The sequence below is a fragment of the Periophthalmus magnuspinnatus genome, chromosome 17, assembly GCF_009829125.3.
Source record: "Periophthalmus magnuspinnatus isolate fPerMag1 chromosome 17, fPerMag1.2.pri, whole genome shotgun sequence".
Lineage (NCBI taxonomy): Eukaryota > Metazoa > Chordata > Actinopteri > Gobiiformes > Gobiidae > Periophthalmus > Periophthalmus magnuspinnatus.
The window spans coordinates 8,379,981-8,394,328 of NC_047142.1; the positions used below are offsets into that span (position 1 = coordinate 8,379,981).

Here is a 14,348-nt window from a genome sequence, read left to right on the forward strand (position 1 = left end):
TCGTGTTCCTCTGCGGCGCTCACAGGAAGTTTGTCTCACATTTAAAAACATGAATCTGAAACATGAGGTTTAAACATGAGGTTTTCATCCAGTGAAGTTTAAAAAAGGAACATTCCTCCACAGACCTCGGAGAAACTGAGAGAGAGGGAGAGAGGGAGGGACAAGGAGGGAGGAGTGGAGGAGGAGGGAGGGAGGAGGAGCAAGAGAAGAGGAGGAGAAGGCGAGAGAGAGAGGCAGAGAGAGAAGAGAGGAGGAAAAAGGAACGTTCCTCCACAGACTTTTGAGAAACTGAGAGAGAGAAGAAGGAGGAGAAGAGGAGGGAGAAGAGGAGGAGAGGGAGGAGTAGGAGAGGAGGGAGGGGGAGGAGAAGCGTGAGGCAGAAAACGGAACATTTCACTTAGACCTCTGAGAAACTAAAACAGAGGGAGGGAAGAGGAGAGAGGGATGGGAGAGGTAGAGCAAGGGAGAAAGAGAGAGGGAGGGGAACAGCAGGAGAGAGAGAGGAGAGGAGAGAGGGGGGAAACAAGAGGGGGTAGGAGTTGCCTGTTTGTGTGTGTGTGTGTGTGTGTGTGAGAGAGAGGGACCTAAGATACCTCTGAGGAAATGAGAGAGTGAGGGAGGAGAAGAGGAGGAGAGGAGGAAAGAGGGCTAGGAGAAGAGAGAGAGAGAGACACAGACAGTGGCTTCCTCTTTTCTGCATCACTGAAACACAAACTCTGCCCACATCAGTCCAGACCGCCACCATCAGGGAAGCATTTAGCTACATGAAATATGGATATGTATATAAACGGACTCTGTATCTACGCAGCATGAGAAAGAGGGAGGAGAAAGAGGGAGGGAGAGAAGGGGGGCAGGAACATTCCTCTGACATTGGAGAAACTATGACTGGAACAACAAGAGAGAAGAAAGGGAGAGGAGGAAAGGAGAGAGAAGAAGAGGGAGGGAGAAGAAAAGAGGTAGGAGTGAGACGGGATTCCCTAAGTGTTCGGCATTTCGTCACAGGGGGGCGGAGCTTATTGTTCTATTTTTTCCACCTTTTTTCAGCAAATGTTTATTTTCAGCCCATATTTAATTTTAGTGTCAGGTTCAGGTCAGGATTAGGGTTATGCTGCTGTTTATGCAGAAAAATGTTCACTCCAGATTTTAAATTCAAAGTGTACTTAGTTGTGGTTTGTATCATTTCTAAGACTATTTCGTTTTTATTTTCTCCTGCTGCAGATCTTTTTAGGAAACTCAAATCACGACACTCCAGAGCTCCGATCACTGGGTCCGGTCCAAACCCGATTCATCCGGATTTATCCCGAACGAGCCACCGCTGAGGGGGTGGGGCTACGGCTGGAGGTGCTAGGCTGCGAGGTCGACGGTACGATTCCCTGCTCTTCTTGTGCTCCTCTGACCCTCTCCTCTGCTCCTCTGACCCTCTCCTCTGCTCCTCTGACCCTCTCCTCTGCTCCTCTGACCTTCTCCTCTGCTCCCCTGACCTTCTCCTCTGCTCTTCTGACTCTCCTCTGCTCCTCTCTCTTTCAGAAGTTACCACCACAACAGTGACCACCCTGCCCCCAGACGCTTCCTCCTCTGGGCTGTCCACTCTCGGAGCCACGCCCACAGCTGGCACCTCCACTCCTGGTTCTAGTGAGACTCAAGTCTGTGAGGGACTGGACTGTGAACCAGAGACTGGGACTGAGGCCGGCACCACAGAGGAGTACAGCGTCGCCACAGGTAACCACTCTGTCAGAAAGTACTATTAAAATTAGTAGCAGCTTTAACACAGAATAAAACTCCATGGGGACACAGTTGACCTTTGACCTTTGTTTCAGCCGGAGGAACAGCCATGATCGAGTCCTTTCTCCCCGATGACATCATCCCAGGTGAGACTAAGCTCTCTTAAACCTGCAGGATTATAAACTTGTGTTAAAGTAGACCTATTGTGCTCGTGTGTGCTCTATCGTTATAATCAGTGACACATGTGGATCATTATGTCAGTGAAACCACCACCTTTCCCTCTGAAGGTCACTTCACATGTACAACCACAGTTTATGAAGAACATAAAGGGAAAGGTATTTTTCTGACATTACTGGAAGTTGCAGTAACAACTCTCACGTCCTGTTTGCAACAGTAAACAGATTAACAAACCCCCCAGCTCCACTGCTGTTAGAACTAATTTCCACATCTAAGTGCAGTGAGTTTGCAGTATTCTTTATTGACAGCATCCACCTAGACACTTAGAGCTGACTCACTTTGCACCTGTAACTGACAAAACTGTCCAAGAGATTGTCACCAGTCTGAGTTCATCTACATGCTGCCTTGATGTGTTTCTACATTTCTAAAGTCTGTGCTCAACAGTTTCCTATCACCACTCACTTGCATAGTTAACATGTCACTTCAATCTGGAACATTCCCAAGAGCTTTCAAAACTGCAGTTATCAATCTGATGTGCAGATATCCATAGGACAGGCCGACATTTTGTTGTGATGATGTTTACAGAGCTCCCATTGGGCTCCAGTGAATTTGTTTCTTATATTATGTCGTTTTAAATGAATATTGTGATTTAAAATGTTTAAATGATAACATAATTATCCACGTGAGTTAGAGAGTATATCAGACAAAAGTACAATATGTCTGCTTTAAAGTCATGTCTCTATATCTTTTTTGTTTTATTTCAGCCTTTTATTGCTCAAAATAAAGTACCAGGAAAATTACACATTCTTACTATGAGCAGGGTCACCTCTTCACAGATCTGACCTGTAATTTGGCCTTCTAGATAAACTCTACTTTCCTCCATGGAGATGATTAGTTTAATGCCACACTGTGAAACTTTCCAGGCTCTATCTTTATCATCTTTTTTTATATATTTTGTTTCTTTGTATTTTTAGCCTACGTGTGGTTCGCCTGTGACTTCGACTTCTTGTCTCTGTGCGGCTGGAGCAGTGAGGGGGGACAGGGGGCCGAGTGGATGATCCAGGGCCAGGGAGGGCATCTGGCACTCAGGGGACCCGCTCTGGACAGCACAGGTGAGGAAGGCCATCTGACACACACAGGCAGGGCATCTGACACACACATTAAGACAGGGAGGGCAACTGACACACAAGACTGTACAAGACTGTGTGGTCTGAATGAACACCAGCCCATAACGAGTGTCTGAAGGCTCCTTATGCACTACTGCCCCCTGCTGCACACTACCTGTACTACAAGACTTAAACATCAGAAAATGCCTCCAGTTCAAAATTCATTTCATTTTTAGGCATGTTTTTTGAAAGATATTTCCATATGTTTTCACCTTTACGAATGTGCACCTTTACAAATTTATTTATTTAAAGAGACGGTATTCTGCAAAATCAATCTTTTGGACTTCTTTACCATGTTATAACATTGTTCCCTCATCAAAAACATGTCTGAAGAAGTTTTAGATGTCATCCATGCTTGGCTGAGTAATGTAGCGATCTTTCCCAGGCTCTGTTTGAAACCCCTTTGCTGTTAGCAGTACGAGCCTGTACAAAGCTCCACCCACAAGCCTACATTACTCATGCTCCCACACGACAATTCTCCATAAATATACAAAAACATGGTGCAAAACCATACACAGCAACTTGACAAACCTGATGTGATGTGCAGTAGTTTCATAAGCAGGATGAACACTGATTGTGTTGAGATAGTGCTCTGAAGGGGGAGTGACTTAGTGCAGAGAGCAAAGGGAGGGGAGTCTCAGAGCATCAAAAATGAAAGTGAAACTTATAAATCGTGTTAGTACGATCTAAATAAGTTATGTGTTAACAGTTAATACACCATAGAAGTAGAGTAACCCCCTCTTTAAAGAAGTAAAGTAACCCCTCAGACCAATGAGCTGCCCTCTTTCGTCAAGGTCACTCTCGCTAGTGTTAGCAACAGGTTTGATTGACAGTGTTGCTAAGCGCACGCTCCTTGCTAAACCAAAGGTGTGAACGAAAAGGGACTTTATCTTCTATAGCTCCTGATTGTTATATATAAAATGCTCTGCTCTGCCAAACCAGTACTGAACCAGAATTAAACTAAACTAGTACCAACCAGGTCTATTCTAGGACTAAGCCAGAATAAAACCAGGACTACAAAACAAGAGATTTCAGATGAGATCACTTGAAGGGCTGGAGTTCACATGTTGAATAGGCCTGGTTTATGTCCTCTTTCTGGCTCAACACATTAGTGGCATTGTTAACTCCCTGACTAAAATGTTCCACCCCTGTTTTAAAGTGTCCCATGTCCCCGGTGTGTGCTGTAGGTGGTGCTGGTAACTTCCTGTTCCTGTCGGTGTCGGAGCCAGTGAAGGATGAGCGAGAGGAGTGGGGGGAGAGAGAGAGCGTTGCACGATTGGTCAGTTTACCGGTGACCGCCCCCAACGCCGACCTGTGCCTGTCCTTCTGGCACCACGTGCAATCGTTCTCCGGAGCACTCCGGGTGGAACAGAGGGGCTGGGAAGAGGGGGCGGAGCTTCTGTGGATCTTGAAAGGCGAAGGGGCCGGAGTCTGGAGAGAGGGGCGGGTCCTACTGCCCCAGAAAGTAGCACCCTATCAGGTAAGAGAGGAGAGAGTGATATTCTGTGGTATTTATGCTGCATTCATGTGGTGCTTGGGAACTTGGCATTCCGAGATGAGATGTTGGAGTTTCGACTTGTTTTCATTCATGTGCCTTTATATTGGAAAGTCAGGATTTTGATGTCACCATTAATAAAATCACTCATTCTGCTCATAAACAACATTTAAAAGAGCTAAGAGTAAGAGCTGTTGTAGCTGTTAGCCTCTCAAAACTATGTTAGGTTATTTGTTTACTGTAGCTAGTTACCGTTATATTGGATATTGGTCATTTACCTGCTGTACATGATCCTGGTGGGTTTTTTTCACAATTTTGTCCCTATCAAGATATGATAGGGACAAAATAGTGCGTACGTTGCCAAACCAGCGTCAACAGGAAGGGGTGTTACCTTCAACACCTTCGCTCCTGATGGGCTCTTTGGTTGCTATGATACACGTGATCAGATTTCCAAATATGAAACTCAGCTCCCAATTAGCCCATATAACTGTTAGCCTTGATGAGCTTCTTTTGGAGCCAAATCTTAAGGGTGACATCACACTCACTTAATCTGTTTCTTTATACAGTCTATAGCTGTAACCCTGGAGATGGGTTTAGGTTAGACCACAAATCATATAAAGTGGACCAAGGGAGTGTGACATCACCCACAATGCTCAAGTCCAGCCAAATGAAGCTCATCGAAGCGAGCAGTTATAGTGGCTAATCTGGAACCCAGTTCCATATTTGGAATTCCAACTGCTTATCATGTAATCAAAGAGCCAGTCCGAAGCGAGGCTGTTGACATTATGTCGTTGATGTTCATATCTTGATGTAGGGACACAAAAGAACACAGCGACTAGTGGGATACATATGTCCATTTATGGAAACAGTCAATGGGCCAGATCTAAACTTCTGTAGATTCAGAACTTTATATGAAGTGTTTCTTCTGCTGGTGCTGTAGACTCATCTGTAGTACCTTCATTTGTCCTGTAGGTGGTGATGGAGGGTGTGGCTCACAGACACACTTTTGGACATGTCGCCGTCGACAACATCCAGATCCTGGATGGACTTGACCCTCAAGACTGTAAAGGTCAGAATCTATATACACACACATACATACATACATACATTTTATATATATATATATATATATATATATATATATATATATATATATATATATATATATATATATATATATATATACACCAAACGCTGACATACACACAGAAAGGTACATAGAGACACACATACACACAGAAACACATAGAGACATGACTAGAGAGACACATGCACAACCCCCAAGACTGTGACGGTCAGAACAACAACGATATACACCAAATTAAACAAATTAAATGTGTCCAAACATGTCCAATGTTTTTGTAAATCAACATTTTACATACAGTTCCTTTAACCTTTCATGTTTGTGCACAGACCCTGAGGTCCCCACAGAGTCTCCAAACCAGATCATCATCCTGCGTAAGTGCCCCTCACTCCACACTGTATATACATGTCTCATATGAAACACATCAGTGCAGTATAATGTGTGCATTTATATTTATATTTATATTTATATTTATATTTATATTTATATTTATATTTATATTTATATTTATATTTATATTTATATTTATATTTATATTTATATTTATATTTATATATAGTTGCTGCAGTCAGAATGTCTGTGTCCAGCATCTGTTTTACCTGTAATCTCTGTGTAGAGGCGACTTTAAGCACGTCAAACATTTTGAACATTCAATCCAATGCCAGAGTCGGTAAAAACAAGAACCTTTGGAGACATTGGCAAAGCATCAACATGTTCTAAGCCTCTGTTCTCAAATGCAAGGCGTCTAACTAGAGGCATTTGCCTCGGTCTGAAAGTAGCATTAAAGGTTTATATAAAACATCCGCCTCCACAGACGACTGGATCCATTATCAAACCAGACCAGTTAGGACCATAGACTGTATATAGAAGGGAGTGTGGTTTAACACACAGTATTTGGCTCCAGCCAAATGAAGCCAATCAAGGCTAGCAGTTATAGCGGCTAATTTGTAATCAGAGACCATATTTGGAATGCCAAGCATGAAACCAAAGGGGTTTGGCAGGGGGCGGGCGCTTAGCAACAAGACTGTCCATCAACCTGTTGCTAAAGCTAGTGGGAGCGACCTCGGGAAAAGGTGCCTGATTGGTCTGTTATTTATGTTAATGTCTTGACAACATGGCAAAATAAAAACCCCAGGATCATGTAGAGTGGGTTAATACATGACAAGCCTGACAGCAGCAGTTACAGAGAGGAACCACTTTGCGCCTACGCTCACTTTCTATTTGGAATGCGTCAGCGAGTGCTTTAGCTATGTCCATTTAAATATACAGTCTATGGTTAGGACAGAGAGGATCTATGTCACTGACAAACACAGACAAACCTTGAAGTCAGACCTCAGGAGACCACATCTGTGATTATAACCCCATGTCTCTGCTGCAGCGATGGACTCGTCAGAGAGCAGTGAGCTGGGTGCACCCGGCAACATGCTGAAGACCCTTGACCCCATCCTCATCACCATCATCGCGATGTCGGCTCTGGGTGTGTGCGTCGGCGCCATCTGTGGTGTGGTGCTGTACTGCGCCTGTGCTCAGGGCGGCCTCAGCGACAGAAACCTCTCTGCCCTTGAGAACTACAACTTTGAACTTGTGGACGGGGTCAAGCTAAAGAAGGACAAACTCAACGCACAGACCAATTACAGCGAGGCGTGAGGGCAGGGGCGGGGCTGCAGGCTCTACGGACCAATCAGAGAAAGGAGAGAGGGTCTGCAGACTCTATGGACCAATCAGTTAGAGGAGGGAGAGGCTATAAGCTCTGTGGACAAATCAGAGAGGGAAGAGAGAGGCAGCAAGCTGTATGGACCAATAAGAACAAGGGATAATACTCTGTGGACCAATCAGAGAGCAGGATAGGACTCTGTATGAGCGAGGTGCAGTGCCGCGTTAAGAACAGCAGGGGGCGTTATCTCCGAGCCCGTTCACTTTTCTCAGGAGCGGCACTGCAGGAGCTCCAGGGGGCGCTGTGTACAAAAAAAAAAAACAGGACACACTTTTACTGTTTTTAAGCTAAAATCGTACGGGCCGAAAGGACGACCTCACCGTGCGCACCGTGCGCACCGTGCGGAGGGGGCGGCGCTGCGCCGCAATTGGTCGAAAGAGGAGACTGGTTTTACGAAGGTTTACTCTGTTTGTTGTTTTGTCGAATGTGACGTGTCCTTCTCGCAGATGGGTTTTACTGTTTTGGTTGATGCTGAAATCGTACGGGCCGGATGGACGAGCTGCAAATTCCACCTTACCTCACTCCTCAGACCAACAGCCAATCAGAGCCGTGCACCTGTCCCTCAGCCCCGCCCGCCTCGTCCCTCCGGCACGTACTAAACATGTTGCATTTGTGCATTTGTCTCTCGCTGCTGTTCAGAATGTCACACTTTTCCGTTTAAAAAAGTTTTTATAAAGTTTGTGTTTTATTTTGAAACAGAGGAGACCTGACCTTGAATGATGTGACCTGCTGACCTCATGCAGAGTAATGCAGTGTGTGTGTGTGTGTGTCTGTGTGTGTGTGTAATTGAAACTACATACTCATTTCAGCAGGTATCAATACTAAAAAAGTCCTATTTAAAGGACAAGAATAAACCTTTCCTGAATATCTTTAGAGCGATCTTGAGCTGTATCAGAACAAGTATAAGACACACAGACTAGTTTACACCCATTGACCAAATTTTGCATCATGACATGAGAATAAACTCTGTCCACTCTCACATCATGGGCATTAACAACATGGCTTAAACTTCAGATCTGGTTTTAGTTTTGATTAGGCAAGTAGTTAGGGTTAGGTAGGAAATGAATGGAAGTCAATGGAATGTCCCTGAGTGTGCATGTGTGGATGTGAGCGTGCATGTGTGGGGGTGTGTATGTGTGTGTATGGGAGATGAAATGTGTCCATAGGTGTGTGTGTGTGTGTGTGTGTGTGTTTGTGTGTGGACTTGGATCAGTGTCTCTTCTTCACTCAGTGCCTTTAGTTTCTGCCTTTGGTTTGTGCTTCATCAGCTCCACTCACCAGGGTCCTACAGCCTGAACCAGGACTGAACCAGGTCTAAACCAGGACTAAACCAGATCTAAACCAGGACTGAACAAGGACTAAACCAGGTCTAAACCAGGACTGAACCAGGTCTAAACCAGGCCTAAACCAGGACTGAACAAGGACTAAACCAGGTCTAAACCAGGACTGAACCAGGTCTAAACCAGGTCTAAACCAGGTCTAAACCAGGTCTAAACCAGATCTAAACCAGGACTAAAGCAGGTCTGAACCAGAGACTTCATCAAACTATTTACATGTTTAGTGTTGAAGTCACAAACAAACCAAACTGGGATGAATTTAAAGATTTGATCAAATAAAGATTGTTGCTTTGCCACATGAGATTATAATGAAACCATTTACAGCTTTACACAGAACTAAACTAGGACAAAGTCTGAACTTGGACTCAACAGAACTGAACCAGGACTAGAGCAGGACTTGTAGGGCCCTGCGTGGCACATTCTTGTACATAAGTTGAGTATTGTGTTTTATGAAGAAACTCTGAGCTGTAGCATCCTTTCTGTTTAAATCACAGGGTCATAGTTTTATATCAGATGTTTTTCAGAATCGGAAAAACCGCAGAGGGGGAATTTAAATTATAAACCCACTGCCATGTCCTGACATATAGTACACCACCCACAAACGGTTAAAAAAACCCATTATATCTTTACCTCAGTATTTTGGTGTCCTCTCAAGGATAAATGTTAAAGTATACTCCCGTTTCCGTGGTAACAGAGAGGATGCTCCCGTCTCCGCGGTAACAGATCGGACTCTCCCTTTTCCCGCGGTAACTGGGAGGACGCTGCCGTTACCGCGCTAACAGGGAGGATGCTGCTGTTTCCGCGGTAACAGGGAGGATGCTGCTGTTTCCGCAGTAACAGGGAGGATGCTGCTGTTTCCGCAGTAACAGTGAGGATGCTGCGGCCGGGGCTGTTGCACTGATTGTATTTAAATGTTTTATAAAAAGAGGAGATGATGGAGACGTGTTCATGTTTGATAAAGGTTTTTTTTTAATTCTAATAATGTACATTTGATGACAGATTCATATTTGAAAAGCAGATTGTGTTTTTGTAGCGTCCTCGGAACTGCAACAAAATGGACATCGCAAAGCTGAAAGTGACACGTGTTCAGAATGTTGTTGTTTTATTATTTTATCGGGTATATGCTTAAAGATAAAGATAGACTGATACAGACGTTGAAAAGCCTATCTCTAATTGGTAAACAAAATCTTACCAAAACGTGTGAAGTGAGACGCTGCAGGTGAACAGGAAAAAATCTTATATTTACATATATCAGTTTGATCCTTCTTCTGTAGTTTACCTATTACTTTAAGTTTTTCATCATAAAAATAAGACGTTTTATGTGTAGAAATAACCAAAATGATCTATTTTCGGGACAGGTTTACATTTCTTCCTTCATTTTGTTGTCATGTTGGATAGAGATCGACCGAGATATGTTTTTTTATGACTGATGCCGATTTTGAACATTTTCTCCCAATTATTTAATTTAAATTTACTACAAAACTCACCCACAGGCCATTTTTTAACCCCAAACCTGTAAAAGAGCTGTAGTCATGTTTGGTTCAGTTATCAATTTTAAAATAAAGCTCTGTGTATGCTCTTTAGGCAGCGGGTCAGACAAAGCAAAACATCGGCCTGTGCTGGAGATTTAAGGCCGATTGTGCTAAAAAGTCCAAATATCGGCCCAGGATCTTATTATCTTACTTAGTAGTTAGAGTTAAAACTTAAAAACATCAGATTTGGAATTAGATATAAAAAAAAAAATCCTGTACATTTCGCTAAAATCTTGTTAAGTACAGGATTGTAAGGTCTGGTTACATATAGTCCTATACAATTAAATATTAAAACATCTTTGGACACACATGAAAGCTTGTAATCTAAGAGACCAAACTGACCAAATAAACACACACAAAAGAGTTTTGCCTGTAGTGTCTCGCTTTAAAATAAATCTTGAATAAAGTACAAATATGTGATTCTGAACCGTGTCCTTTAGCTCTGGATTGGTTCCTTTTTGTGTATTTCTTGTTTGTAAACTCCAGTCTGCTTCGTGTTTCAGTGTGGTGGTGACGAGCAGAGGCCTTACAGACGCAGACGTGCTTGTCGTTTTAAGAGATTTTAAATGTTTTCAAAGTTTGATATTTTAAATGGCTCATACGTCTCTGTTCAGACTCATCACTGACGTCACATTCCAAAGAACTGGACAAATAAATGTTTTCAGTAAAACACGCTCCATCTTTGTTTCATTCTAACCACAGCCAGGGGGTGAAGTGTCTTGCCCGAGGACACAAAATCTTGCATTGGTAGGAGCTGGGAATCGAACCACCCACCTTATGGTTCTGTCTGTTATGCATTTGATTTATATACGCTAAAGTCAGGTAAATTAGGTCACTTTTTTATACACATAATATATTTAGAGCACCATGTTTGCTTTTATTGTTTTGAAAAATCTATATTGCTCTCCATGCTACGCCACTCCCCCTTCAGAGAGCTATCACAGCACAATTAGTGTAGAATAACTAATTTCTTCAAAATAATACTACTCAAGTAGAAGTACAAAGTAGTAATCCAAGAAGTTACTGGTACACTGTAGTATATATTACTCAAGTAAGAGTAGGGTTACGGAAGTAAATGTAACTGAGTACTACCCCCTCTGGACCTATCTCAATTCCACTTATTTTACTGTGAGCTGGAGTCTTCTCTGTAGCATCATTCATGCTGCACATGTTCTTGGGTAGTGGGTGAAGTGTCTTGCCTAAGGACACAACAACAGTATTGGGATTTTCAGAGGTCTTCCGTCCAAGTAGTGACCCGGCCTGGCCCTGTTTAGCCCAAAGAGACACGAGTGAATGTAAATCTTTCACATTTATCCTAAATGTGCCAGAGGTTTTCATTTTTTTGTGAAGAGTTCATGATGGGGAATGTTTCACAACTGAACGAGTTTAGGCTCATTCTGGACTGTGACAGTTTCCTGTAATTACACTCTTGTCCACACGGTGTCAGTGTTGCTTTTGGAAAGATGAGCCGCAGAGAACGTGACAGTCACTTCAATACTTATAACTGAGAACTTTTTAAAGTTTTTAACCATGTTACAGTTATTTCTTCTCACTGACCCTCTGAAGTTGAATTTAGAGTGATTTATCTTTGAGTAATCTTTATTCTCCTGTGTTCTTTATTCTCCTGTGTTCTTTATTCTCCTGTGTTCGAGACCCTGTTTTCACCTCCGTACATGCCCACTGTGACCTGCGCACTTCCTTCTCCAGTTTTATTTTCTTAATCAGTGTCTAGTTTAAAAACTGCTCCTCTCTAGTGTGTTGTGAAGCTATCCATAGCAAAAAACAAAAGGTAAATAAAGGTTTTATATATATATATATATATATATATATATATATATATATATATATATATATATATATATATATATATATATATATATATATATATATATATCCATCCATTTTCTTCCGCTTATCCGGAGCCGGGTCGCGGGGGCAGCAGTCTAAGCAGGGACTCCCAGACTTCCCTCACCCCGGACACGTCCTCCAGCTCCTCCGGTGGGACCCCAAGGCGTTCCCAGGCCAGCCGAGAGACATAGTCCCTCCAGCGTGTCCTGGGTCTTCCCCGGGGCCTCCTCCCGGTGGGACATGCCCAGAACACCTCCCTAGGGAGGCGTCCAGGAGGCATCCTGAGCAGATGCCCGAGCCACCTCAGCTGGTTCCTCTCAACGTGTAGGAGCAGCGGCTCTACTCCGAGCTCCTCCCGTGTGACCGAGCTCCTCACCCTATCCCTAAGGGTGCGCCCGGCCACTCTGCGGAGGAAGCCCATTTCAGCCGCTTGTATCCGCGATCTTGTCCTTTCGGTCATTACCCAGAGCTCATGACCATAGGTGAGGGTAGGAACGTAGATTGACCGGTAAATCGAGAGCTTCGCCTTCCAGCTCAGCTCCTTCTTTACCACAACGGACCGATACAGCGACCGCATCACTGCAGACGCTGCACCGATCCGCCTGTCAATCTCCCGCTCCATCCTTCCCTCACTCGTGAACAAGACCCCGAGATACTTGAACTCCTCCACTTGGGGCAGAGACTCACCACCCACCCGGAGAGAGCAAACCACCTTTTTCCGGTCGAGAACCATGGCCTCAGATTTGGAGGAGCTGATTCTCATCCCAGCCACTTCACACTCGGCTGCAAACCGCCCCAGTGCCTGCTGCAGGTCCTGGCTCGAAGAAGCCATCAGGACAACATCATCTGCAAACAGCAGAGATGAAATCCTGTGGTTCCCAAACCAGGACCCCTCCGGCCCCTGGCTGCGCCTAGAAATTCTGTCCATAAATATAATGAACAGAACCGGTGACAAAGGGCAGCCCTGGCGGAGTCCAACATGCACCGGGAACAGGTCTGACTTACTGCCGGCAATGAACACAGCTCCTGCTCCGGTCATACAGGGACCGGACAGCCCTTAGCAAAGAGCCCCGGACCCCATACTCCCAGAGCACCCCCCAAAGGACACCACAAGGGACACGGTCGAATGCCTTCTCCAGATCCACAAAACACATGTGGACTGGTTGGGCATACTCCCATGAGCCCTCGAGGACCCGATGAAGAGTATAGAGCTGGTCCAGTGTTCCACGACCAGGACGAAAACCACACTGCTCCTCCTGAATCCAAGGTTCGACTATTGGTCGGATTCTCCTCTCCAGTACCCTGGAATAGACCTTACCGGGAAGGCTGAGGAGTGTGATTCCCCTGTAATTGGAACACACCCTCCGGTCCCCCTTCTTATACAGAGGGACCACCACCCCGGTCTGCCATTCCACAGGTACTGTCCCCGACCGCCACGCGATGTTGCAGAGACGTGTCAGCCAAGACAGCCCCACAACATCCAGAGACTTGAGGTACTCAGGACGGATCTCGTCCACCCCCGGAGCCTTGCCACCGAGGAGCTTGCCAACCACCTCAGTGACTTCAGCCAGGGTGATGGACGAGTCCGCCTCCGGGTCCCCAGTTTCTGCTTCCTCCTCGGAAGACGTGACAGTGGGATTGAGGAGATCCTCAAAGTATTCCTTCCACCGCCCGACAACATCCCCAGTCGAGGTCAGCAGCTCTCCACCCGCACTGTAAACAGTGTTGGTGAAGCACTGCTTCCCCCTCCTGAGGCATCGGACAGTTTGCCAGAATCTCTTTGAGGCCGTCCGATAGTCCTCCTCCATGGCCTCCCCGAACTCCTCCCAACCCCGGGTTTTTGCCTCTGTGACTGCCCGAGCCGCGGCACGCTTGGCCCGCCGGTACTCATCAGCTGCCTCAGGAGTCCCACGAACCAACAAGGCTCGATAGGACTCCTTCTTCAGCTTGACGGCATCCCTTACTTCCGGTGTCCACCACCGGGTTCGGGGATTGCCGCCGCGACAAGCACCACAGACCTTACGACCACAGCTACGAGCAGCCGCATCGACAATAGAGGTGGAGAACATGGCCCACTCGGAGTCCATGTCTCCAACCTCCCCCGGGATCAGGGAGAAGCTCTCCCGGAGGTGGGAGTTGAAGACCCCCCTGACAGAGGGCTCCGCCAGACGTTCCCAGCAGACCCTCACAATGCGCTTGGGCCTGCCAGGTCTGTCCGGCTTCCTCCTCCGCCAGCGGATCCAACTCACCACCAGGTGGTGATCAGTTGACAG

The 14,348-nt window shown here is 45.3% G+C and overlaps 1 protein-coding gene across 1 annotated transcript in view; it reads left to right on the plus strand.

The window, feature by feature from the left end:
- Positions 1–7,676, plus strand: part of LOC117385139 (neuropilin-1a-like) — a 45,915-nt gene extending 38,239 nt beyond the window's left edge. Inside the window, exons 11-18 of the mRNA XM_033982418.2 lie at positions 1,219–1,363; positions 1,528–1,719; positions 1,818–1,868; positions 2,874–3,011; positions 4,253–4,545; positions 5,533–5,629; positions 5,974–6,018; positions 7,023–7,676. Coding sequence (XP_033838309.1) covers positions 1,219–1,363; positions 1,528–1,719; positions 1,818–1,868; positions 2,874–3,011; positions 4,253–4,545; positions 5,533–5,629; positions 5,974–6,018; positions 7,023–7,291 — 1,230 coding nt within the window. The 3' untranslated portion in view covers positions 7,292–7,676. The remainder of the gene's footprint in view (positions 1–1,218; positions 1,364–1,527; positions 1,720–1,817; positions 1,869–2,873; positions 3,012–4,252; positions 4,546–5,532; positions 5,630–5,973; positions 6,019–7,022) is intronic.
- Positions 7,677–14,348: the final 6,672 nt, after the last annotated feature.